We start from the raw sequence: 27,315 nt of genomic DNA on the forward strand, positions 1-27,315 counted from the left end.
AAGTGGTATTACCATTAAAGAAGAAAATGTGTAAAGTCCTTTGGGCAGCAGAAATCTTACCAAGCTTAAGATAATTTTATGGATCATACTGTGTTAAATTAATCGTAAAATTTAGTGCTTGATGTGGTATCTTTATGGTTCACCATTTGTATGTTGTCATATATTTTCTAAGTCTACCCTGCTGTTTGACTGTTTGCTATATACTTTGACCAACCAACCGTTCCTATATTAAATGAAAGCTAACATGAATACTGAGGCATGTAATTCCAAGACAATTTTATCCTTAGGTTTGTGAGTAATCATAGCATGTATTCATTAGTATAGTTCTTGACCACGTACTACTGTGTGTCAAGCACTGGAGATTTATTGGTGAACCAACCATAATCCCTACCTCAAGAGCTTTAGAATTTAGTGAGAAAAATAGATACTAAACTTAGGACCCTCAGGATGTTTAGTAAAAGGATGCATGCAGTAAATTTGCATGCAGTGAAACTTAACATAATTATAAATGAAACCTAGGCAAGGGAGTGGTAAATAGTACTCTTCTGCTAAAATTATGTAACTTTGTTGCATAATCTATGTTTTAGAAAAGTGAAGAAGATAATTTTACTGTGTACTGGGTCATAAACAGTCTTTGGGTTTCTTTTTCCTTAACTATGTATTTGGTAGCTTGGTCAGTTACCCTTTAGTTCCCTCTGAAAAGTTTTTGTTTGCTTTTTTTACTGAACTTGTTGGGTTTATTCAGTATATACATATGTATAGCCTCTTTGATGTAGTTATTTTTTCAGTATTCCAGCAAGGAAGTTATTCCCTGACTAGTTTTATCTACGCACTGTATTTTTCCCTCTTTGGAACTGAGTTACTGCTAGTGGAGGATTCAGAAAGTAATAGTCATTGACAGAACAGCTGGCTGTTAGTTATTGAGGGCATCTGTGTTCTGGGTTTTGTTGGGCTCTTCACTCTTGCTTGCCTACCTATATATAGTATGTATAGTATTAAATGTTGCCATTTAAGATCTCCTGGGCCATCTGTCAATCATCAGTCCTTTAAGGAGAAGCAAGCAGTAAGTTAGGACTAAGGCAGTTTCCTGATTCTTCTTTCTTGAACCAAAAACGTTTTAAAGGAAGTCCTAAGCTCAGTTTGATGTTTCACACATTAATTGGTCATCCTCTCTCTCAAACATACCTGTTTAGAAAGGCTGCTTCTGGATTGAGTTGAGGAAGTCAGGAAGAGCAAGTCACTCATTTTACTGTATGTTTAATATTGCCTAGAGTAGACAAACAAACAAACTTGGCCTTTGGCTAAGAATTTTTACCTAAAAGAGATATATTGTGGTAGATATATAAAGTGGAAGATATTATTCACCCATAAAATGGAATAAAGTACTGATACATGCTACAACGTGAATGAACCTTGAAAACGTGCTGAGTGTGTCTAGAATAGGTAAATCCATAAAGACAGAAAGGATATTGGTGGTTGCCAGGAGCTGAGGCTAGGGGCACTGGGGAGTGACTACTTAGTGGTTATGGGGTTGTATTGTGGGGTGATGAAAATGTTTTGGAGCTAGATAGAGGTAGTGGTTGCCCATCATTGTGAATGTACTACATGTCACTAAATTGTTCACTCTGAAACGGTTGATTTATATTATGAATTTTACCCCCATGAAAAATATTTGAATGCAATTTTAAAAATAGAGCAACCACGTAATTTTTTTAAAATGACATTTCAATGTTGGATTGATTGTCCATTTAATATTGTTCTGCATAATCTAATACCATCTGAAAAAACAAAGTGCTTATCCGCTCAAGTCATTTCCTTTTACAGAATCCAACATTATATAGATGGTAAGACTATATTTTTGTTTTGTGGTATTCTGTTCATTTGAACTATTTTAAGAAAGCTATTAGTGAACTGTTATCTTAGACATTATATCCAATGCTAACTGTTTATGAAAGATTTTGTTTCTAAATGAATGATAAATTGTTTAATATATGTGAATAAAGAAATTTCCAATTAGCTAAGTGGCAATTTACTGAATTTTACTTAAACAGTAAAAATGTGGATACTCAGTAAGAACAGATTTTTGTACAGAAAATTCTGTATTTCCACATGTCCCCTGTAAGAGGGAAGTTCTTATTTAAGAAAATATCTTTGAGATAAAATGTTTCAGCACAATTGTTTTTTCCTGATACTTCAATATAACTGTCAAGGGAAACAAAATAAATGAGTTATTGATCACATGATGATATCTTATTATAACTTTATTTCTGCGTGGCAAGTCAATGCCAGTTTAACCTAAGCGTTCATAGTGGATCAGCTTGACATTAACTGACTATAATATTACTGGCCCGTTAACAGGGGTTTTGGCTGGGAGTGACTTGCAGTTGAAAATGAAGGGGTGAAAAAGTGATTTGAACTTTGAATCTCACTTACATATAATGCATTTTTTTCTTAGCATTTAGAGAGTTTTTTTTTTTTTAAAGCTTTTAGAAGTAGTTTTTAAAGTAGTTTTTTAATTGATTCGATTTTGAGAGATGGAATAAATTGGATTCTTCTGGTTAAATAATTTTAAGATCTATATTATTTTCTCTTGAGAAATAGGATATAAAATCTAGTAAGACAATTTGAATGAGCTGAAATTTTGCTTTCATTCTTTTTAGTCTTACTGATTATATTTTGTTGAACTGTATTAGTTATAGCAGTACTTTTTAAATAAGATTAGAGTAGCAGATTTTAATGACTGAATGGGATGTTACCTTTTTTTAAATTTAGGACCACCAAATTTTCTCTTCAAAAATATGTGAATATAGAAAATAAAATACCTATATGTAACTTTCAAAATAAATTGCAGTTTTAGTTGGAGATTATACTCATGAATTGAGTTAATTTCATGTTAATTAGCTATTCACCCATTGAAAAATAAACTGCATCTTCAAAAATAAGTTACTTCAGAACCAGATGATACAGAGTCATCTTTTGGACAAAAGATTCTAAAGTGAGGTTTTTTTAGGCTCTTTCAGACTATATTTCTTTCAAAGAAATAGTGTTAAAGGAGAAGAACATAACAGTCATTGCATTACAGGGAAAACAAAAAGGCAATTAGTAACTTACAGGGAATGGAAAAATGATCCATTTAGCTTATCATTGTAGTCAGAGTTGTAGCCCCATTTGGTTTAATGCTAATTCCTATGTGATTCTTATTTCTCTTAATCAAATGCAGAGTTCTGAAATCTGAATAATGTATGGAACCCTTTTAAAGGAAAAAATAAATCTCAGTGGCCCTCCAGAGTTTATTTAAAACATATATTTGAATTATCATGTTTCTGAAATACGTGTATACGTATAGGCTTTTTGTTTATACATTTAAAATACCAAAGGAGATAGATCTAGAAATTACAAAGAACAGTTAACCAAAGGACAATGTCTGTCACTTACTTGCTGACAGTGTATGTTTTTCTGACAACTACAGCACTGGTTCTTTGAACTCAACTCACTTGGTAGTTATTTGGGTCCCCCGTCCTTTTTTTCTATTCAAAACAATGTAAAACCTAACTCGGCATCATTTGGCTGATGATGCATATTAAATCTGTCTCAACAATTAAAGTACTACTTGGTGCTAAATCAGTAATAGCCAAAAGAACAAACTGGATACTGGAATTGGGTAGCTGTTCTTGGCTGTAGTTGAATAAGCATGCAGGCTCTGCAGCCAGGTTGCTGGAGTTTGAATCCTATCTCTACCTAGTTGTGTTACACGTGGGCAAATTGCCCTTAATCTCTGTGTCTTTCTGTGCTTTATCTACCCGCCTCATAGGGTTATTGTGTGAGAATGAAATGAGGAACTATATAAAACACTTAGAAATGGGCCTGACATGTAGTGAGCACTCAACTGTTAGAGCTGTGTATCATAATAAATGGTAAATCTGGTTGAATCAGGTTGTGCTTTTTTTCAGATTATTATTAAGATGAAAAGAAGTTTAAAAGTTGTTTTAGAAAATTTGCAAATACCTGATATTAATACACTATAGAGACTATAGACTAGAAGTTGACAAACTGTGGCCTGCCATCACCTACTTTTATAAATAAAATTTTATTGGAACACAGCCATGCCCATTCACTCACATATTGTTTGTTTTCTTGCTACAGTAGCAGAACTGAGTAGTTGTAACAGAGATTTAATGGCCTGCAAAGCCTAGACTATTTATTATCTGGCTCTTTACAATAAAAAGTGCCTCTCACTACTATATGGATTGTAGAAACTATACAGGCTTGTATAGGACTATTGAGAATACTTTGATCCTTAAATGCTTCTAGAATTTAATTTGATGGTTCAAAATCTTCATAGGAAAGGTGCAAATCTGAATAATCTGTGATACTGGGCCCTATATCATACCAACTAATTTAGAATCTTTGGGAATTGGTTTCGGGAAAAACCAATATAATTTATAAAAGTTCACCTAGGGATACTGACAAATACCCTTGCTGACTAGTGGCTAATCTGCTCACTGGTAACGTAATCCAACCTTCTTAAAACAAACTAAAAAGACCCGAAGAACTGTTTTAGAAATGAATTTAAGAAAAATGGTGGTCCATTTTAGACAGTGAGGCTCCAGTGTGAATGTGAATATAGTTTCTGTTTCATTGGGATCTGTGATTAGTGTGGCCTATTTATATGCCTAGTCTTTGGTCACACATATTACAAATCTCAGAAGTACCTGTCTGCCTTTCTGTCTACCTCTCAAGTAGTGGCAGTGACTGGGTACAGCATGTGGTGACTGGAAGATTTCATGTGTCTTTCTTAACTTAGAAATTAGTAGAGGGAACTGAGAAAGTTATATCTGCAAGAAACTTCTTCTGGGAAGAGGGCAGAAGTAGATTAGAGAGCAGTGATTTAAGCAGAAAGGAACTCTTCCATAATTACTCAGTAAAAATATAAAAATACTGGGATCTTTCATTGCTGATTGTGCTTACGCTATCTTGAAGTAATTCCTATACTGTTTAATAAAAGAACTCATACAAGAAGAAAGAGTTTAAAATAATTCAAAATATTTGAATCTGTAATATCTTGATAGGCAAATTAAACATCTTTAAACACGTCTTTGTAATGACTGTTAGTCAAATTTTGTGTGAAATGTCTGCTATAGAAAACTAGGTTAATACTATTTCCTTTTCTTTTTTCTTTCTCTAAAATATGTAGGCATTTCAGTCGAACCATGGAGGAACTGGTTCATGATCTTGTCTCAGCTTTGGAGGAGAGCTCAGAGCAAGCTCGAGGTGGATTTACTGAAATGGGAGAACATTCTCGAAGTATATCATGCCCTCTGAAACGCCAGGCAAGGAAAAGGAGAGGGAGAAAACGGAGGTCATATAATGTTCATCACTCATGGGAGACTGGTCACTGCTTAAGTGAAGGTTCTGATTCTAGTTTAGAAGAACCAAGCAAGGACTATAGAGAGAATCACAATAATAATAAAAAAGATCATAGTGACTCTGATGACCAAATGTTGGTGGCAAAGCGCAGACCATCATCAAACTTAAATAATAATGTTCGAGGGAAAAGACCTCTATGGCACGAGTCTGATCTTGCTGTAGACAACCTTGGGAACAGAACTCTACGCAGGAGGAGAAAAGTAAAACGGATGGCAGTAGATCTACCACAGGACATCTCTAATAAATGGACAGTGACCCAGTCACTTGAAGGTTGTAGAGATCAGGACATGGACAGTGATAGAGTTTACCAATACCAAGAGTTTACCAAAAACAAAGTCAAAAAAAGGAAATTGAAAATAAGTAGACAGGGACCAAAAATCCAAGATGAAGGAGTTGTTTTAGAAAGTGAGGAAATAAGCCAGACCAATAAGGACAAAATGGATTATGAAGAGCAAAAAGTCTCAGATGAGCTCATGAGTGAAAGGTGACTTTTATATTCTCTAAATATAAAAATATTTGTCTCCAGTGTTCATGGTTGATTGTTTTGTATTTTAATTCATTCTGTTTTTAAATAACTATCAGTTAGTAACAGTGGTAGTGATATCACTGTTGAACTGTGTATTTCCTTATAGTTTATGATGTTTAGCACAAAGCAAAATTGCTTATTTGATTTACAGAAAGTCTTGTTTGTTTTATAATGCCTTAATTTTCAGCTACCAAGAAAAAAGGGAGTGGATTTTTCAGTAGGAAAAAATGGGCTTTGAAAAACTGCACTTTTCTAATTCTTAGAATTAGTTAGTTATATAATTGTGTATTTGTTTAATCACAGAGTTTTAGCCTTTGGTGCTTTTTAGGGTACAATGATTCATCAGTCTGTTTTCCTGAGAATCAAAAGGTGATGATCATCCTGACTTGTGTGGCTTGGATATTTTAAAAAGTCCATAGCTTGCTAGGAATTCTGATCACTTATGAATTTTAAAACCCAATTTTCAGTCTAGAAACATCTTTAGAAAAATGGGAGAAGCAGTGATCCTTTGGCAGGTAGTTTAATCTGTCCATTCTAGAAAGCAAATACACCACAATGATGATTGTGGAGTACTGTTTTGGCAACCTGAAAAGGTAAGTGATCATTTTTTTCCTTTACACAGAAGTGATGCTACCTGCAGGAAATGAGAAGGTGTTGACATTCTTCATCCTTTTCAGGGTGTGTCCTTAAAACCAGTGTAGAACTAGAAGCCGGAAAAAATGGTCTGGGAATGAGGATTTGATTTTTAATTTGTAGGGTTGGCCTCATTTTTAATTAATTATGTGGATTGTGAGCTATGACTCTTTTTTTTTTTTTTTTTTTTTTTGCTTGTAAATATGGTTGCAGAGATGAATAAAACCTGTAAATGTATAGAATGGACCTTTTCTGAGAGATGGTTGGCTAGTCATATAATTTTTCTAAGAAATAGAAATTACTTGAAGTAAAAAGAAAATAATGTTTCAGAAAGCCTTTGAAAAGTTTATGGTATCTGCTTTTCTTCAAAGAAAGTTGTCATCATTATTACTGTATGCTAATATCAGCAGTTGTGACTGAGGACCACTCAGCCTGAATGCAAGTAATTTTCTTGCTTAACTGCTGGGAGGATGAGAAGAGTATGAGAAATAATTTTAGATTTTTAAATAGAAGATTGTATTTTTATAAGTTTACATATATATATATAAGTATACATGTATGTGTATACTTATTTTCCCTTTAGAATACATTTATATACATGAAAGAAAGAAAACTATTTCTTTTATGATCGTTTTACATTTACAGAAAAGTTATCTTCCACTTACCTGACTGGAGATAATATACACAGTTCTGGATTATTCACAGATAGATTACCTGCTTTCTGGATTGATTGTGCAACCCCTACTCTATTTTTGATGCTTGCCTTTATTGATCTGCTTCTTAGGACATGTACCCTGGAATGGAAATGAGATGCAACTCCCATCATTAATTTCTTTTCATTGTAAAAAATATATTTGAATATCTGCTAGGTATGATCAGGCCACCCTGCAGTCAACAGCCCAGGTATAAGTTTTTTAAGAGGATGTTTTCACTGTTGAATAAATTTTTAAAAATATTTTCTCTGATTTTAAACTTATCTATATAATTATTTTTTGTTGTCACTTAAGGGTTAAGTGCAAATTCCTTCTGTGGAAAGATTGCTAAAGATTTAAGATACTTACACTTAAGTGTAAGTATATTTTGAGACTACTTCCAAAGTTTTCCTAGTATTAAAAATTCTGTTTCCTTGGAGCTATTTTATAGATAAGAAATATTTTGCTCTGTGGGTTTGTATGTGTGTATGTGTGTTTTAGCAAATATTTGAGTAGCTACTATTTATTATTCAGTGATAGTATGCTGAGACTAATAAGACAGACGGTCCTCAATGTCCTCTTAGTCTGAAAAAGCCAAATAAACAAATGATGAAAATATAACATGCCGGGTAGAAGTTACTGGTGAGGGAAGGTTTCCCAAAGAAGCTGTGATGTAAAGCAAGAACTAAGACTTGTTATGATATTGCGGAAGTGAGGTGGAGGGAGAGAAATATTCTTAGATAGAGGTAAACACCTTGCAAAGAAAGGCATGGATTGTGAAGTAAGTGTGGTGTATGTGAACAAGTATATGTAGTTTCTTATTACTAGAGTATAAGGTTAGAGCTGAACCTACACTAGAAAGCATGTTTTTAAAGGCTTTATATGCCATGTTAAATAATTTGAGTATCATCATATAGGCAATGGGGAGTCAGTGAAGAATATTAAGCAGTGAAGAAATCAAATTATATTTACATTTTATCAACATTAAGTGATTGTGTCCCTACTGTTTGTCTTTGACTGACCTCTAGGCCATCCTTAAGTGGTCTATGAATTACATTAATAATAACAGAAGAAATATTTGAGAGGAATTTTAAGAATCAGAATCAAAGGGAGGTTGATTGACTGCTCGGAGGATGACTTAATGCTCAGAAAGAGCATTCTTTAGATGATGCCCAGGTTTCAAGCATAGAAACTAAAGGAAATGAACAGATTGGGGTAGGAGGTTGAGATTAGTGTACAGACATTTATTCAAAAAATATTAATGGAATATATTCTCATCCTATAACTGTGCTATAAAAGTTATACCACAAAGAAAATTGGGAAGAAGTGTTATTGGAGATAACCATAATGACCGTCAGCTGCTGAAAATGAAAAGCCTTGCTTGTTTTTTTTTTTTTTTTTTTTTTTTTTTACACAAAAGCTCCATTTATGTAGTTCTTACAAATGGGAATTACAGACATATCAAATAAATACAGAGTTTTGATTTCCAAAGTTACCTTCCAGGTAATTTAGGGCCACTTATACCTCTCTTTGTTTCCGTTGCTCTTTTTAAATATAATCAGCTGCCTTCAGGAGGAGTTGCATAGTAGGTAAGAAGAATCATTTCTGGTTTACCAAAGATTACAAACCTTCATAATTACTTGTCCAAATTTAAGATCTGTTCCTTAATATATTAAGTATACTCAAAAATGTATTCATTTAATTTTAGGCATTTTACATAACATACTTAATGCCACCATTTGGTGTCATTTTATATCAAGGAAGCTTTGTGTGTCATTGATGAGAGAATTATATAAAACTGGAATAGGGCTTGACAGGTTGAATCAATCCTCAAATATCCATTCTGGCAGAATGGACCAGCAACCATATACAAATGTACAAACACACACACACACACACACAAACACACACACAAGCATTTTAAAAAGACATTTAAAAATTGTCTTCCAGAAAGAGCCTTCCTTGTAACAAAAGGATGGAACCAATATTAAATACAGAGATGAAATATATCTTCTTGATGGACAACTGTGGAACAGACAATTGAAATGTTCAAGACTCAATAAAACTTCTGATGAAGTCATTTTCATGGTGAAAAACTATACTTTAGTTTTTGAAATTGTTTTAATCATGGACAGTCCTTGGTCAACATGCAGATTTCTCTAAGAGAAGCAATTACTTAAGCTAAATAGGTAATGTATTAGCAAGGATTCTCTAAGAGTAAAGCATTTTGTGCAAATATCATAAGCAACAAAACTCAGCTTCCCACAAAGCCAAAAGGAGGTTTAGGCCTCCGCAAAGGCATAATGTAAAGGATGAGTGACTGGATATGGAAATTAAGAAAGATAGAAGAATTAACAAAGATAATGAATGTCCAATTGGGTAACAGGTGAAATGATGACAGTAATATATATGGAGTTTTCAGGAGAAGTCACTAAAAGTTCAAGGTAAGATGAGGAGTGTGGTTCTAGAACTCTGCTTGATTATGAAAATTTGGGAAATTACCCAAAACATATACACAAGTATATAATGCTCATTGTGTATATCAATTTGTGAAAAATAATTCCTCTTAATTATATTTTTCCTGTTGGTTTGTGTTCAGATGTATTCTTTTTTTTTTTTTTTTTTTAATCATCATTTTATTGAGATTTATTCACATACCACGCAGTCATACAAAACAAATTGTACTTCCGATTGTTTACAGTACCATTACATAGTTGTACATTCATCACCTAAATCAATCCCTGACACCTTCATTAGCACACACACAAAAATAACAAGAATAATAATTAGAGTGAAAAAGAGCAATTGAAGTAAAAAAGAACACTAGGTACCTTTGTCTGTTTGTTTGCTTCCCCTACTTTTCTACACATCCATCCATAAACTAGACAAAGTGGAGTTTGGTCCTTATGGCATTCCCAATCCCACTGTCACCCCTCATAAGCTACATTTTTATACAACTGTCTTCGAGATTCATGGGTTCTGGGTTGTAGTTTAATAGTTTCAGGTATCCACCACCAGCTACCCCAATTCTTTAGAACCTAAAAAAGGTTGTCTAAAGTGTGCGTAAGAGTGCCCACCAGAGTGATCTCTCGGCTCGTTTTGGGATCTCTCTGCCACTGAAGCTTATTTCATTTCCTTTCACATCCCCCTTTTGGTCAAGAAGATGTTCTCCATCCCACGATGCCGGGTCTACATTCTTCCCCGGGAGTCATATTCCACGTTGCCAGGGAGATTCACTTCCCTGGGTGTCTGATCCCACGTAGGGGAGAGGGCAGTGATTTCACCTTTCAAGTTGGCTTAGCCAGAGAGAGAGGGCCACATCTGAGCAACAAAGAGGCATTCAGGAGGAGACTCTTAGGCACAAATACAGGGAGGCCTAGCCTCTCCTTTGCAGCAACCGTCTTCCCAAGGGTAAAACTTATGGTAGAGGGCTCAACCCATCAAACCACCAGTCCCCTATGTCTGTGGTCATGTTAGCAACCATGGAGGTGGGGTAGGCGAATACCCCTGCATTCTCCACAGGCTCCTCAAGGGGGCACTACATCTTTTTTTTTTTTTTTTCCTTGTTTGTCTTTTTTCTTTTTTTTAACTTTCCCTTCTTTTTTCAAATCAACTGTATGAAAAAAAAAGTTAAAAAGAAAACAAACATACAATAAAAGAACATTTCAAAGAGACCATAGCAAGGGAGTAAGAAAAAGACAACTAACCTAAGATAACTGCTTAACTTCCAACATGTTCCTACTTTACTCCAAGAAAGTTACATAATATAGCAACATTTCAGTGAACTTGTTCCTACTACATCCATCAGAAATTAACAGACCATAGTCATTTCTGGGCATCCCCAGAACGTTAAATAGCTTATCTGTTCTTCTTGGATTATTGTTCCCCCTTCCTTAATTGCTCTCTACTGCTAGTTCCCCTACATTCTACATTATAAACCATTTGTTTTACATTTTTCAAAGTTCACATTAGTGGTAGCATATAATATTTCTCTTTTTGTGCCTGGCTTATTTCGCTCAGCATTATGTCTTCAAGGTTCATCCATGTTGTCATATATTTCACCAGATCGTTCCTTCTTACTGCCGCGTAGTATTCCATCATGTGTATATACCACATTTTATTTATCCACTCATCTGTTGAAGGACATTTGGGTTGTTTCCATCTCTTGGCAATTGTGAATAATGCTGCTATGAACATTGGCGTGCAGATATCTGTTCGTGTCACTGCTTTCCGATCTTCCGGGTATATACCGAGAAGTGCAATCGCTGGATCGAATGGTAGCTCTATATCTAGTTTTCTAAGGAACTGCCAGACTGACTTCCAGAGTGGCTGAACCATTATACAGTCCCACCAACAATGAATAAGAGTTCCAATTTCTCCACATCCCCTCCAGCATTTGTAGTTTCCTGTTTGTTTAATGGCAGCCATTCTAACCGGTGTTAGATGGTATCTCATTGTGGTCTTAATTTGCATCTCTCTAATAGCTAGTGAAGCTGAACATTTTTTCATGTGTTTCTTGGCCATTTGTATTTCCTCTTCAGAGAACTGTCTTTTCATATCTTTTGCCCATTTTATAATTGGGCTGTCTGTACTATTGTCATTGAGTTGTAGGATTTCTTTGTATATGCAAGATATCAGTCTTTTGTCAGATACATGGTTTCCAAAAATTTTTTCCCATTGAGTTGGCTGCCTCTTTACCTTTTTGAGAAATTCCTTTGAGGTGCAGAAACTTCTAAGCTTGAGGAGTTCCCATTTATCTATTTTCTCTTTTGTTGCTTGTGCTTTGGGTGTAAAGTCTAGGAAGTGGCCTCCTAATACAAGGTCTTGAAGATGTTTTCCTACATTATCTTCTAGGAGTTTTATGGTACTTTCTTTTATATTGAGATCTTTGGTCCATTTTGAGTTAATTTTTGTGTAGGGGGTGAGGTAGGGGTCCTCTTTCATTCTTTTGGATATGGATATCCAACTCTCCCAGCCCCATTTGTTGAAAAGACCATTATGGCTCAGTTCGGTGACTTTGGGGGCCTTATCAAAGATCAGTCGGCCATAGATCTGAGGGTCTATCTCTGAATTCTCAATTCGATTCCATTGATCTATATGTCTATCTTTGTGCCAGTACCATGCTGTTTTGGCAACTGTGGCTTTATAATAAGCTTCAAAGTCAGGGAGTGTAAGTCCTCCCACTTCGTTTTTCTTTTTTAGAGTGTCTTTAGCAATTCGAGGCATCTTCCCTTTCCAAATAAATTTGATAACTAGCTTTTCCAAGTCTGCAAAGTAGGTTGTTGGAATTTTGATTGGGATTGCATTGAATCTGTAGATGAGTTTGGGTAGAATTGACATCTTAATGACATTTAGCCTTCCTATCCATGAACATGGAATATTTTTCCATCTTTTAAGGTCCCCTTCTATTTCTTTTAGTAGAGTTATGTAGTTTTCTTTGTATAGGTCTTTTACATCTTTGGTTAAGTTTATTCCTAGGTACTTGATTTTTTTAGTTGCTATTGAAAATGGTATCTTATTCTTGAGTGTCTCTTCAGTTTGTTCATTTCTAGCATATAGAAACATTACTGACTTATGTGCATTAATCTTGTATCCCGCTACTTTGCTAAATTTGTTTATTAGCTCTAGTAGGTGTATCGTTGATTTCTCAGGGTTTTCTAGATATAAGATCATATCATCTGCAAACAATGACAGTTTTACTTCTTCTTTTCCAATTTGGATGCCTTTTATTTCTTTGTCTTGCCGGATTGCCCTGGCTAGCACTTCCAGCACAATGTTGAATAACAGTGGTGACAGCGGGCATCCTTGTCTTGTTCCTGATCTTAGAGGGAAGGCTTTCAGTCTCTCACCATTGAGTACTATGCTGGCTGTGGGTTTTTCATATATGCTCTTTATCATGTTGAGGAAGTTTCCTTCAATTCCTACCTTTTGAAGTGTTTTTATCAAAAAGGGATGTTGGATTTTGTCAAATGCTTTTTCAGCATCTCTTGAGATGATCAATTGATTTTTCCCTTTCGAGTTTTTAATGTGTTGTAATACATTGATTGTTTTTCTTATGTTGAACCATCCTTGCATGCCTGGAATGAACCCCACTTGGTCATGGTGTATGATTTTTTTAATGTGTCTTTGGATTCGATTTGCAAGTATTTTGTTGAGGATTTTTGCATCTATATTCATTAGGGAGATTGGCCGGTAGTTTTCCTTTTTTGTAGCATCTTTGCCTGGTTTTGGTATTAGCTTGATGTTAGCTTCATAAAATGAGTTAGGTAGTGTTCCATTTTTTTCAATGTTTTGAAAGAGTTTGAGTAAGATTGGTGTCAGTTCTTTCTGGAAAGTTTGGTAGAATTCCCCTGTGAAGCCATCTGGCCCTGGGCATTTATTTGTGGGAAGATTTTTGATGACTGATTGGATCTCTTTGCTTGTGATGGGTTGGTTGAGGTCTTCTATTTCTTCTCTGGTCAGTCTAGGTTGTTCATATGTTTCCAGGAAATTGTCCATTTCTTCTACATTATCCAGTTTGTTGCCATACAGTTGTTCATAATATCCTCTTATAATTTTTTTAATTTCTTCAGGATCTGCAGTTATGTCACCTTTTTCATTCATTATTTTGTTTATATGGGTCTTCTCTCTTTTTGATTTTGTCAGTCTAGCTAGGGGCTTGTCAATCTTGTTGATCTTCTCAAGGAACCAACTTTTGGTGATATTTATCCTCTCTATTGTTTTTTTGTTCTCTATGTCATTTATTTCTGCTTTAATCCTTGTTATTTCTTTTCTTGTACTTGGTTTAGGATTGGTTTGCTGTTCATTTTCTACCTTCTTCAGTTGATCCATTAGTTCTTTGATTTTGGCTCTTTCTTCCTTTTTAATATATGCGTTTAGTGCTATCAATTTCCCCCTTAGTACTGCTTTTGCTGCATCCCATAGGTTTTGGTATGTTGTGTTCTCATTTTCATTCGTCTCTATATATTTAGCAATTTCTCTTGCTATTTCTTCTTTAACCCACTGATTGTTTAGGAGTATGTTGTTTAACCTCCAGGTATTTGTGAATTTTCTAAGTCTCTGATGGTTATTGACTTCTAATTGTATTCCATTGTGGTCAGAGAATGTGCTTTGAATAATTTCAATCTTTTTAAATTTATTGAGGCTTGTTTTATGTCCCAGCATATGATCTATTCTGGAGAAAGTTCCATGAGCACTAGAAAAGTATGTGTATCCTGGTGATTTGGGATGTAATGTCCTGTAGATGTCTGTTAAATCTAATTCATTTATCAGATTGTTTAGGTTTTCAATTTCCTTATTGGTCTTCTGTCTGGTTGATCTATCTATAGGAGAGAGTGATGTGTTGAAGTCTCCCACAATTATTGTGGAAACATCAATTGCTTCCTTTAGTTTTCCCAATGTTTCTCTCATGTATTTTGTGGCACCTTGATTGGGTGCATAGACATTTACGATTGTTATTTCTTCTTGCTGAATTGCCCCTTTTATTAGTATGTAGTGGCCTTCTTTGTCTCTCAAAACATCCCTGCATTTGAAGTCTATTTTATCTGAGATTAATATTGCTACACCTGCTTTCTTTTGGCTGTAGCTTGCATGAAATATTTTTTTCCATCCTTTCACTTTCAGTTTCTTTGTGTCCCTGTGTCTAAGATGAGTCTCTTGTATGCAACATATTGATGGTTCATTTTTTTTGATCCATTCTGCGAATCTATATCTTTTAATTGGGGAGTTTAATCCATTTACATTCAACGTTAAAACCGTGACGGCATTTCTTGAATCGGCCATCTTATCCTTTGGATTATGTTTGCCATATTTTTCCCTCTCTCTATTAATATCCTTTATTGTACCCATACCGAATCTCTTTAGTACTGAACCTTTCTCCAAGTCTCTCTGTCCTGTCTTTGTTTCTCTGTCTGTAGGGCTCCTTTTAGTATCTCCAGTAGGGCAGGTCTCTTGTTAGCAAATTCTCTCAGCATTTCTTTGTCTGTGAAAAATTTAAGCTCTCCCTCAAATTTGAAGGAGAGCTTTGCTGGATAAAGTATTCTTGGCTGGAAATTTTTCTCACTCAGAATTTTAAATATATCGTGCCACTGCCTTCTCGCCTCCATGGTGGCTGCTGAGTAGTCACTACTTAGTCTTATGCTGTTTCCTTTGTATGTGGTGAATTGCTTTTCTCTTGCTGCTTTCAGAACTTGCTCCTTCTCTTCTATGTTTGACAGTGTGATCAGTATATGTCTCGGAGTGGGTTTTTTTGGATTTATTCTATTTGGAGTTCGCTGAGCATTTATGATTTGTGTATTTATGTTGTTTAGAAGATTTGGGAAGTTTTCCCCAACAATTTCTTTGAATACTCTTCCTAGACCTTTACCCTTTTCTTCCCCTTCTGGGACACCAATGAGTCTTATATTCGGACGTTTCATATTATCTATCATATCCCTGAGGTCAATTTCGAGTTTTTCAATTTTTTTCCCCATTCTTTCTTTTATGCTTTCATTTTCCATTCTGTCATCTTCCAGGTCACTGATTCGTTGTTCAACTTCCTCTAGTCTTGTACTATGAGTGTCCAGAATATTTTTAATTTGGTGAACAGTTTCTTTAATTTCCATAAGATCATCCATTTTTTTATTTAGTCTTGCAATGTCTTCTTTATGGTCTTCTAGGGTCTTCTTGATTTCCTTCATATCCCGTACTATGGTCTCATTGTTCATCTTTAGTTCTTTGAGTAGCTGCTCTAGGTGTGTCTCTTCTGGTCTTTTGATTTGGGTGCTTGGGCTTGGGTTATCCATATCGTCTGGTTTTTTCATATGCTTTATAATTTTCTGTTGTTTTTGGCCTCGTGGCATTTGCTGAACTTGATAGGGTTCTTTTAGGGTTTGTAGACCAGTTGAAGTCCTTATCTCTAATTTATCAGATCTACAGCTTCGTGGAGTACACTTTCTCTAACTAACCAGCAGGTGGCGTCCACGAGCCACCTGTTCTCCACAAGCCAGATCTCCCCTGCTTAGCCTTTTTGGTGAGTGGGGGAGTGAGTCTTGTGGGGCCCAATTGGTGTACCAAGCTTGCGTGTGTAGTTGGTGTTGCCTGTCCTCTATGTGGGGCGTGTTTCTGGGCAGTCGGGGAGGGGGGGTGGCCCTAACAATCAAATCTCCCTGATGATCCTAGAGTTTTAAAGCTACTGCAATAGTCTAATCCTTCAGTTCAGTCCTGCCACAGTTTGTCTCTGCCACTGACCGACAAGTCTTTGGTATTGGCGTATGGCTCCTGAGACTTGCAAGTGGGCCCCTCTTCCAGGCTGTGCACCCCGGGTCCTCTGTTGAGGGATGACTGTGCTATGTCACAGGTGAGTGCCGTCCCCCCAGGGCAGTTCTGGGCTGCTGGGCTGTCTTGGGAGGCTCCCAGTCTGCTCAAATGGTGGCTGAATGGGGCTCTGTTAATTCACACTGCTCCCCCTTCCCAGCTCTGGGACATTCAGCTGAGGTTGCAGGGAAGGCTAATGTCCACGCCCAGTTTTGTGGTGTGTGCCTGTTATTTGAAGCACTTCCGTCACACTGGGTTGTCTGGGGCAGCTCTGGGCTATGGGGCTGGCGATGGGCAGGAGTGTTTCCTGTCCACCAGGATGGTGTCTGTGAGCGGACACCCCCCTTTTCTTGGGAAGTTGTGGTGTTTAGTGAATTTTCTCAGCCACTGGATTATTGCCTTTTGTCTCAGAGCTCTCTTAGTTCTGCTCTTGACTTGACGTGCCCAAATTTCAATTCTTTGAAGCTTTCTGTATTGAGCTTCTTAGAGTAATTGTTTTAGAAAAAGCAAAAAGGATTTAAAAAAAAAAAAAAAAAAAAAACGGCCCTCCTCAGAGATCTAATGGGTTATTGAAATGCTAATAGACAAAGCAACCAGGGCCATTAAGGAAAGGTGCACAGGGCAGAGAGATCAGCCTTGCTTCGGGATTTGCATATGCGCCTCAAGGCCTGATCTCCGCCCTTCCCCTTTCTGTGTTCACCAGAACTCCAAAAATCCTCTGCTTTTATTTTGGAGTTTTTCGTGTTGTTTTTTTTCTATGCCTGTCTCCTCTCTGCTGGGCTGGCTGCTCTCAGAGTCTCTGGTGTCTGGTCTCAGTCTATCTATGGTTGGAGTTTGAATCAGTAGAATGAGTTTCCGATAAGAGCAGCCACTGCAATTCTCCCTTCTCCTTCCCGGAGCTGACAGCCCCTCCTCCCCCGGGACTGAGCCTGGCAGGGAAGGGCGCGGGTCCCCTGGCCGCAAAAACTTACAGATTTCGCTGATCTCAGCAGTTCCACGTTTTCATGAGTGTTGTATGAAGTATGCCCAAAGATAGATTGCTCTGTGGTGTCCAGTCCACGCAGTTCCTGGCTTTTTACCTACTTTCCTGGAGGAGTAACTAAAACATACAGCTCACCAGTCTGCCATCTTGCCCCGCCTCCCCCTTGCTTGTTTTTAAAGTTTTGCCTGATTTACTGAACACTGTAACAACTAAATTATGATCATGGAGCATCTGGCAAGATATGAGTGAGGTGAAATTAAATAAAGAAACATGTATACATGTAAAAATATCCCCAAATAAGATCAGCATCGTTGTGGACTGTGAGAGCTGGTCTTAGAAAGGGAATCCTGATTTCCTTATATCTTTAAGAGTATGGGCAGGTGAAGAGGGTGGAGAGAGGAGATCAGCATGCCACGTGGAGAAAGAACATAAGCACAGCGACCAAAGATGGGGATGGGAGAAATTTAGATGGGAACCCACGCATAAATAGCCTTGAAATCTAAATTTAATCCAACAAGTGTGAGGAAATAATTTTAGATTTTCAAATAAAAGATTGTATTTCTATAAGTTTACATATATATAAGTATACATATTGTGTATACTTATTTTTCTTTAGAATACATGTATATACATGAAAGAAAGAAAAAAACTATTTCTTTTATGATCATTTTACATTTACAGCAAAGTTGCAAAGGGAGTGCAGAGTTCCCATATACCCTGTTGTATATACCCCACACCTACTTTCTCCTATTGTTAACATCTTAAATTATTGTGGTAAATTAATCACAGCTATTGAGCCAATATTAGTATATAATTATTAATTAAAGTCCATACTTCATTCAGATTTCCTTTGTGTTTCCATCCAGCATATCATATTACATTTAGTCAGCAAGTTATATTTTGAAAAAATGATTCTGACCATATGTAGAATGGATTAGAAAGGGGGTATTTCTGAACTCAGATTAGATGATCATTGTATAAAAAAGGTACAACACATAGACTCACAATGCTTTGTTTTTAAATCTGAAACCTGAAAAGCTCTCAAAAACAAATTCATTTGTGGCCAGACCTAACCTGACCTGTTGAGAGGTAAATTATAATCTGTACCTCCAATTTAATGTGACCATTCATTTAATTGAAAATATAAATATGTTTGGTTATGAGTGTTGCCCCAGACCCTTGAGGCATTTTAGGATATACCTTTCCAAAATTTGAAAAAACCTGCATTTTGAAATATACTTAAAGTTTGTTTCAGAAAAAGAATGTGGTTCAAGGTAGATTTGATAAGTCTCTTTGTTAGAGCTTTGTTATTGTGTGCAGACAGAATAGCACTGCTCGGTCACAGAAGAGAACAAATATCAGTAGTAGTTTGTGCAGCTAAATAACAAAAGGATCAAGTTTCTGAAGTGTTTTTAATGCTCTTAACATCGCTATACATAGAAGAGCTTGTATGTTGGAAACCAGAAAATACAGATGTGATATTCTTAGAAAATATTATTTTCTTGCACTAACAATTGTGTAGTATAGGGAGCATCCTACATTCACCTAATTCAGAGCTCCTTGGAAGAGTATACCTCCTAATAAATTCTTGTACCTTTCACTAGTGTTTATTTTTTAAAAAAATCAAACAAAAACTGAAAGTAATATTTGTGTTCCAAAAATGTACACTGATGTACAGCTTATCTATAATTTTAGCCTTAAACTTCTCAATTTAAATATTTTTAAGCAGATTAGGATACTCTCCTTTTTTTGTTTGTTTTTGTAGTAAGAGTCAAATTACAACATTCTACATGTTCATGGAAAAAGTTTTTAATTAAAAAAGAGTTACCTGGAGGCAATTTCCTGATTTTTAAAATTAAGAATTAGAGTAAAAAGAATGTGTATAAAAATTTTTAAAGACCGTCATTCAGTATTCTTCTAGAGACTACAATTCATGACCTTGTTCTCTTGGTATTTTTAAGCAAATAGGTTATCGTAACAAGCTTTGCTTCTATTAGTGTTAATAGTGACAGTTTGTTATTGTCAATTGAATAGCTATTTGTTTTCATTTGTATGTTAAATTTGACTCTGTATCATAGTCTAGAACTTCTATTGAGAAGTAATGAGAGCCTGTATTCCTTTTGCACATCCACTCCCTTAATATTGGTCATATTCAATTTTTGCTCAGTGACCTTAACTTTGACTTAATGGATTATTATTGTTGTGAACTTTTTCTTCCTTGCCAAGTAATAGAGTTGTTGTGAATTCTTAAATAATGTCTTTTCCAGAATATTTGCAAATGTGGATATGAAAAGTAATTTTATCCCCAGGCCCTTGTGTTTCATATGCCTACTTTTGATAGAGCCTTTTCCCATTTTATTGAGCAGAGGTGTTCCGGCTCAAGCTGAATGGCATGGCATAAGAAAGGAGCAGTGAGCATTTGATGAAAGCAGATAATAAAATGCATCAATTGTGTCAGCACCTCGTTGCAGTCACATCTGGCTTACTGTCAGGGTCCCATTAGATTCCTGTGGTTTTATGTGCCAAAAATAATATGTTCTGTAGTTAATGGAACTAGAATATTTGCAGTTTGATTAAAAAAAAAATCCTTTATTTTCTTTCAGATTTTAGTCAAGCTTAAGTTCCATCTCTGAGCTGCCCTGTCTCTTTAAAACTTTATGACTGAGAGATCAATTGTTCTTTTGATCTGTTTCTTTCTTTTTCTTTATTACAGTGATTCCAGCAGTCTCAGCAGCACTGATGCTGGTTTGTTTACCAATGATGAGGGGAGACAAGGTACTGAAATGCTGTTTTTTTCTCTCCTGGAAAAACCTCTTCATTTTAAAATTGTGTTTATTAATAGTCATTTCTTAAGTTGATAACTGCCATCCCTTTACCTTGCACACGTGACTTAATGGGCTGGGATTTAGTATTGTAGCTGGCTTTTTACATGTTATGAAAGGTTCTTCTCTCCATGACCTAAAAAAGTTAAATCTTTTGATTATCTCCAAAAGCTGGCATATGAAATTATTAATAGTAAGGAACGATAATCTTCTTTGAGAAAACTTTACATACCTCACTCTTTAGAATTTGGTCCCTTTTAGCAAGTTCTCAAGACCTGTTCTCATGCTCTACCAAATGTATTTAAAACTGTGTAAGCATTAATGAAGGTGGATTTGCAAGTCATTTGTCATTTTTATTCAGCTATGACATTTATTTATCCTCTCCAGTTTGATGTAATTTGTTTTTCATGAATTCAAAATTGTAAACTGTTAAAACAGAGATGTCCTACAACTTAGATCTTTTCCATCTTCAAATTTTCAGAAGCTTTTCACACTTTCAGGTGGCAGTCTTTTGACACTACCTATTTTGGAAGAAAATATGCAAACTTTAATAAGAGGACAGGAGGCATATATAAAATTCTTCTCACAAATGTTATCTTCCTTTCTTGAGAATACTATAGAGAAGGACAGTAAGTTTTAAAGGGAAAAACAAAATATATTTATCATTTTAAATTGTGAAGAGTCCATTTTATGATTTAGAAAAGAATGAAGTGATAGCTGACTCTATTTTTTTTTCTTAGTCTGTTCATCCTCTTGGCAATATCAGTAAAATAAAATGAGCATTCTTTTTTGTTTACTTATAAGCCGTTTGTCCTAAATAAATAGGTACATAACTGTTTAAAAGACTGTAGACTTTTTAAAATTAAGTAAACTACTGAAATAGATTAGAATCTTGGGGCTGAGTTTGGCTATCCTGATAATATACTTAAACTTTTGTTAAAACATAATTGTCTATCCAGCATTGTATCTATGAATGTTGAATTTGGTAATGATATGAAATGAAAAGCCTTTGTAAAAAAATAACATTTTGACAAGCCTATTTATCTTTGAAAAGCATTGAGTCACTTAGAATAATGTTAACATTTATTATGAGCTTACTGTATTTCACATTGCTGAGTGCTTTTGTTGCATTTAATTTACTTTAATTTCTTATTTAATTTATAAAACAACCCTATGAGGTTCCCATTTTGTTAGATGAGAAAACCTAAGTAAATGGAGTTGCAGTAACTTTCCTGGTGTTACAGAACACTAGGATTCCAATTGGTCTGACTGACTTCAGAGGCCAAGTTGTTTATCACAATAAAAATAAATTAACCTCACTTTACTATAATAGCATTGTCTCACAGGGAATTAAGTTCTAGGATAGTTAGTTTCAAGTGACTCCCTCTATTCCCTTGTGCTAAAACCTGATTTGTGAAATTTTAATATGACTCTCAGTAACAATACTGGTATTTAATCCTAGGAAGATTGTACTGTTTTGTTTGTTTGTTTAATTTTTATGCACCCTCAATTGAAGCAAGCTGGTGTCTTGGGATTACAAATGCTTTAAATTTGTCACTACCTCTTAATTGGAAATGTAGCTGTTTTCCATAAAACAATTTTCAGTTGACATTTAAGGTTTTTTTCTTTACCTGTTTGACTCTTAAAATATTTGTAGATTTTGGATTAAGATCTTTTTCTCTGAAAGGAAAATGTTTATGGCAATTGCTTTGACCATTGTAGGAAACAGAGCTAGTAGTGGCTTCTAAGTATCCCAGAGAACACTTAATGAATTGCAGATCACACTGGAAATTGCTGTTTGTCTCTTATATTTAAAAGCCATCTGCCTTTTTCTGTAATTCTGTCTCCTTATACATTTATTTATTATTCATTTGTTAAAAAAATAACAAAATATTCTTAATTCACACCAAGGACACATTTCATACTGAATTTAATTGTATCACCACCCCATGGTTACACTAATGGATGTTCCCAAAAGTCAAACTTACTAGATAGTTTGATGTTTTAAAAATACCTAACTTACAATAGTCTAACATAGTTTCCTCATAAACCTGTGGTACTGTCATTTTTCATTTAAAATCAACTTTTTCAAAACTGTTTCCTAATGAACTTAATCAGATTAATTTCATTTAGTCACATCTGCTCATGATTGTTTCCCCTTTTACACTCCATACAAATTATGAAATTAAGCTAGTTATTTACCATTATCAATTGCAAAAACAGGTTCCACAGTTTTGTACTTTTTAATTCCTGGCAGGAGATTAAGGCTTGTTTTCCCTTAATGTGGAAAGGATAGTAACTTAAATGGATTGCCCTATAGTTATTATTGTTTTTCACATTTTTAAATTGGTTCTAAAACATTATATCTTGTGTTTTTGTTGATGGCAGATCATGTCATACTGTTAAAAAGCATTTCTGAAGTAAAGCTGTGGTATAGAAGAAAATATTTTCTTTATCGATGATGTTTAGCATTGCCAGATAAAATACAGGCTGCCCAGTTAAATTTGAATTTCAGGTAAATAATGATAAATTTTAGTACTAGTATGTCCTATGCAATGTTTGGACATGTTGATGTTAAAAATTTAGTGCAAGTATTTGGTACGTACTTATATTGAAATATACTCACTGTTTATCTAAAATTCAAAATTACCTGGCTTCCTGTATATTTATTTGCTAAATCTGGCAACACTAATTGTGAATTCTTTGGATAATAAAATTTAATCTTTTGGGGCTTTCTGTATTTATACAGGTGATGATGAGCAGAGTGATTGGTTCTATGAAAAGGAATCAGGTGGAGCGTGTGGTATCACTGGAGTCGTGCCCTGGTGGGAAAAGGAAGATCCTACTGAGCTAGACAAAAATTTACCAGATCCGGTCTTTGAAAGTATCTTAACTGGTTCTTTCCCTCTTATGTCGCATCAGGGCAGAAGAGGTCAGTGGATACAATGGTCTTATGGTCTTATGGGTATATTATTTGAAAGAGAGTGGGCTGAAATGAAAATTAAAAGATCTAAACACAAGATGCTAAAAATCAACCTGTTGACCATTAATTCACCACTCTATTTATCACGTCTTCAGATTACTAGCAAAATTAGCAAAGTTGATTTTCTTTCATATGAGGTCCATTGTGAAAATGTTGAAATGATAGGAAGGTGAGTTGGGAGAAAAGAAAGATCCTGGTTAATACCCTAGTGCTTAAACAGTAAGTAGTTATGCGCTGACTGCATTAGAAACCTACTAGGCATTGCTTCAGATCTTTTAAGTGTCAAGTTTGCATTGTCCCCACTCATATTCATTGTGTCCTCCCTCCTCTTACTTTTAACTCTGTATTGATCGGCTCTTATATGCTCTAGTGGGCATAGAATCTCCTAAATTGGGTGTTTTGATTTTGCAGGTTTCCAAGCTAGACTCAGTCGCCTCCATGGAATACCTTCAAAGAATATTAAAAAATCTGGAGGGACCCCAACTCCAATGGTAGGCATGCTTTTTTGTTTAATTGTCATGTTTAGAAATCTTTCCATTTCTGTGGAATAAAAAGCCACATCCTCATCCTTTATTCATATTCTAATGTTATACTTAAAAATAATCCATTTTTTTGTAGGCTACAAACTGGACCAGTGAGATTCCCCTATAAACCAAATCTTCTAATGCTAATAAATTAGTTACGTTTTGAACATCTGGGGAATGAATTCGAGGGAACCTGGCTCCTGTCCTCTTCCCTGGAGGAATATCATTGAAGTGAGAGCCTCTTTGATGAAAAGATGGGGCTGTTTTTGCTGGAGGACTGGTATTCTTCCTTTTTAGTCAGAAGTGAAACTGATTGGGGAGGCTTTCTAGGGATATAGGTCAGCCCTGGGTGTGTAGAAACTACTGTAAATTTTATATTTTTTTCTTTTATGATTTTTTACATTTAATCAGTTTTCTGTATTATTTGCTTTGCCAAAATGCTGCCAAAAATTAGAAAATTAAAAACTCTCAGATCTAACCTAAACATTCCTTAATATTTATATTGTGTTTGGTTAAGAATTAATTTTTACCTATTTGACTATTGTAAATAAAAAACATGATGCATTGACATTTATGGTTCATATTTTAAAGGAGTCTTATAACCAGCATTATTTAAAATGTTTGCATTTTACTCAGGGTATTTTATCAAGGGCTAAGATGAGTAGTAGGTAAGGTTAACAATCTTCGATAGAGTTTGTATTTTGTTCAGTTTGCTTTCTTCTTGGAAAATCTGCTCTGTATTGCAAACCCATTGTACTTTACTGGTAGAGTTTTCACTGTACGAAGAAAGTTATCCTAGTTCTAAACTAGCTATAGTGATAACTAGTCTACTCTAGCAGAATCATTTGTTATTGCTTTTTAACTTTTAAATTATCTGCTTGTCTGATACCTTAAACCAATCAAAATTATGATTTTAGCTTAGAGCTTAATAAAATCATGTGAAAGATGATATTTTAGCAAATACTGTATGACTCTGAATCATATTGTCGTGTTTAAAAGTGAACGCTAATTGCATAGCTTTAGAATGGCAGACCATTTTTGTCACCGTGAGTATCTGAAATACTTGCATGAGCTGATTTTCGGCAGTCTGGGTGGGGGAATGTAACCTTTCTATTGATGGTATCATTTGGACACTAAACTATGTTCAGGTCATATGAGTTTTTCAAAATGGTCACTTTAAGATGGTTAACATTTTTATTAAGTTCCAAAATTGATGAAAACAGAATGATTTAACATATGTATTTTTATATTATTGTATGGATTGTTAATTCAGCATTTAATGGCCAAATTAGATATTATGATTGGAAAAGAAACTTAAAGTTGACATTGCCTTTACCTAAAGTTATTACAATCTGAAAGATTTCAGCAAATGTATTAAGTGGGAATGTGTAACAGCTCTTTTAGATTGCATGTCTAGATTGCAGAGATTAAAAATCATGAAGTGTAACTTTGCATCTCTTTACCTTAGCATATTTTAATTGATATTTTAAAGATACAATAACGTGGTGTTTGGTAATTGTCAGTTTTTGTGTGCTATGTCTTTTGGAGTGGAAATTGATGTTTTTATTTGACTGAATTACATAAATACTTTTATTTTATTTTGTATAATAATTGTCTTTTAGTTCTGAATAAGTCACTTTAAAACCTTGGCCTATGAACTTTGCCTTACCAATCATGAATCTAGATGAATGCTTTCTAGTTCTTGGTTCAGTTTTACCTATTTTTGTTTTTGGTTCACTGCTTGCTTGAGCATAGCTGGGATTTGTAGCCCATTTTCTAGGCTTATTGCAATCTCACTGTGGTATTTTATAGAAGCTATTACAAGTGATAGGCTAGCTTCATGGTATTGATGATACATGGCTTAACTATACTAAAAGCTGCCTTCCCTCTCTAAATTGTAAAAAGGTGATTAAGTTTCAGTCGGTGGAGATATACCATATATATGTGTTTATCATGGAACTAGTGCATTAGGCCATAAACTGTTTTCCTGGTCTATGTGTTTTGTATTCAAAATTTTGCTGAAGACAATGGGCTCCTTCATTTTTTTTTTTTCTTTCAATCCGGAATTGTCCTTGACTGGATTTTTAATTACTGTAAATTTATTCTCAATAAAATATCTGACTTGGACAAGAAAGGTTAAGAGTTCAAATTTGTGCTGATATTTTTCTAATTTTCTATGCTAAGTTTTTTTGTTGTTGCTCATACCGTGCATATTACATATAAAAATCTAGTCTTAAAAATGATAATCACATAGAAAAGTCATCTTTAAATAGCACCTGTGACAACTATTAATAAGAAATGAAATTTAATTATTTTAGACTTTCACGCTGGAAAACAAGATTGCTTTTTAAGAGAGATTAATTTTCTGAGCAGAGTCAGGCACATTTAACCGCAACCCATTAAACAGAATGGTAACAAAGTGTTTTTTTTATTTCCTTAAGCAAATGAGTGATGACTACACAAATATAATGATGCAGTATCTTTGAAGGGAATGACAGGAGACCCTTTTACTATAATATTAATGTAAACATTTTTTTGGGAAAAATACTCAATTGAATTATTTAACTGTGTAGAGACACAGTGTGGTTAGTATAGAAAAATTACAGGTTTCAAAGGAAGACTGTTATGTACCTACACTCTCTCTCTCTCTTCTACTGATAATTCCATTTCTGAACCTCGTTTCCCCTTCTGTTAAATAGACAACACTTTCTTGGCAGAAGTGTTGTCTGGATTAAATGAGTTTATGTGTACATAATGGTACCAGCACCTTCTCTGGCATGTAGTAGATAATAAATAAATATAGTTACTTTTATAATTAGATTTATTAAACACAGTAGCTCATGATTTAGAGAACTTTTCTAACATGGGTCAAAGTGCAGAATTTTGGACCTTAAAACTTTCCTGTTCATATTTTATGTATAATTTGGCTTTATATTTAATATTTAAAGCACTTTGTATTGCAGCTTTTTACATTTCTTTTATACCTCATTCATATTTGAGACAGCCCCTGTCTTTAATATGGTCTGTGAAGAATAGTTTTCAGTGACTTTTAGGTTGACAGCCATTGTACTCAATCTCACAACTTAATTACAAACTGAAAAACTGCTCTAAACTCTTCTCCTCTCTCTCCTCAAACCATTAAGGTTTTCATATTGTTAAGAAGGACCCATATTGTTGTGAAGGTTTGGATCCAGATTTATCTGATTTTTAAAAATAAATTTGTCCATGTTTATGAGGGGTGGATGTAGACAAAGTCCCAAAAATTAAATGTTGAGAGGAATTAATATTGCTCTTCTGATAAAGTACAAGTTTATTGGAGGCCAGCTAGCCAGCCTCTCATATTCCTCACTTATGGGAAAAGTAAACAAATGGTAATTTAATTGAATATAGCAAGAAGTTATAATTAAGCTCCAGAGAACATCCTGGGGACAG

General features: G+C 34.9%; 1 protein-coding gene across 3 annotated transcripts in view; it reads left to right on the plus strand.

The window, feature by feature from the left end:
* GPATCH2 (G-patch domain containing 2) overlaps window positions 1–27,315 on the plus strand; it is a 191,625-nt gene that overhangs the window by 3,760 nt on the left and 160,550 nt on the right. For 2 of the 3 annotated variants that reach the window (XR_005214911.1, XM_037823721.1), the window contains exons 2-5: window positions 5,195–5,911; window positions 20,268–20,329; window positions 23,126–23,308; window positions 23,771–23,850. Coding sequence is in view for 2 of the 3 variants with exons in the window: in XM_037823721.1 (XP_037679649.1) it covers window positions 5,195–5,911; window positions 20,268–20,329; window positions 23,126–23,308; window positions 23,771–23,850 (1,042 nt within the window). In the remaining variant the exon portion in view is untranslated. Of the gene's footprint in view, window positions 1–5,194; window positions 5,912–20,267; window positions 20,330–23,125; window positions 23,309–23,770; window positions 23,851–23,977; window positions 27,116–27,315 lie in introns of those variants that run through there. The other variant, XM_037823722.1, reaches the window with a different exon arrangement.

The sequence above is a fragment of the Choloepus didactylus genome, chromosome 2 (assembly GCF_015220235.1).
Source record: "Choloepus didactylus isolate mChoDid1 chromosome 2, mChoDid1.pri, whole genome shotgun sequence".
Lineage (NCBI taxonomy): Eukaryota > Metazoa > Chordata > Mammalia > Pilosa > Megalonychidae > Choloepus > Choloepus didactylus.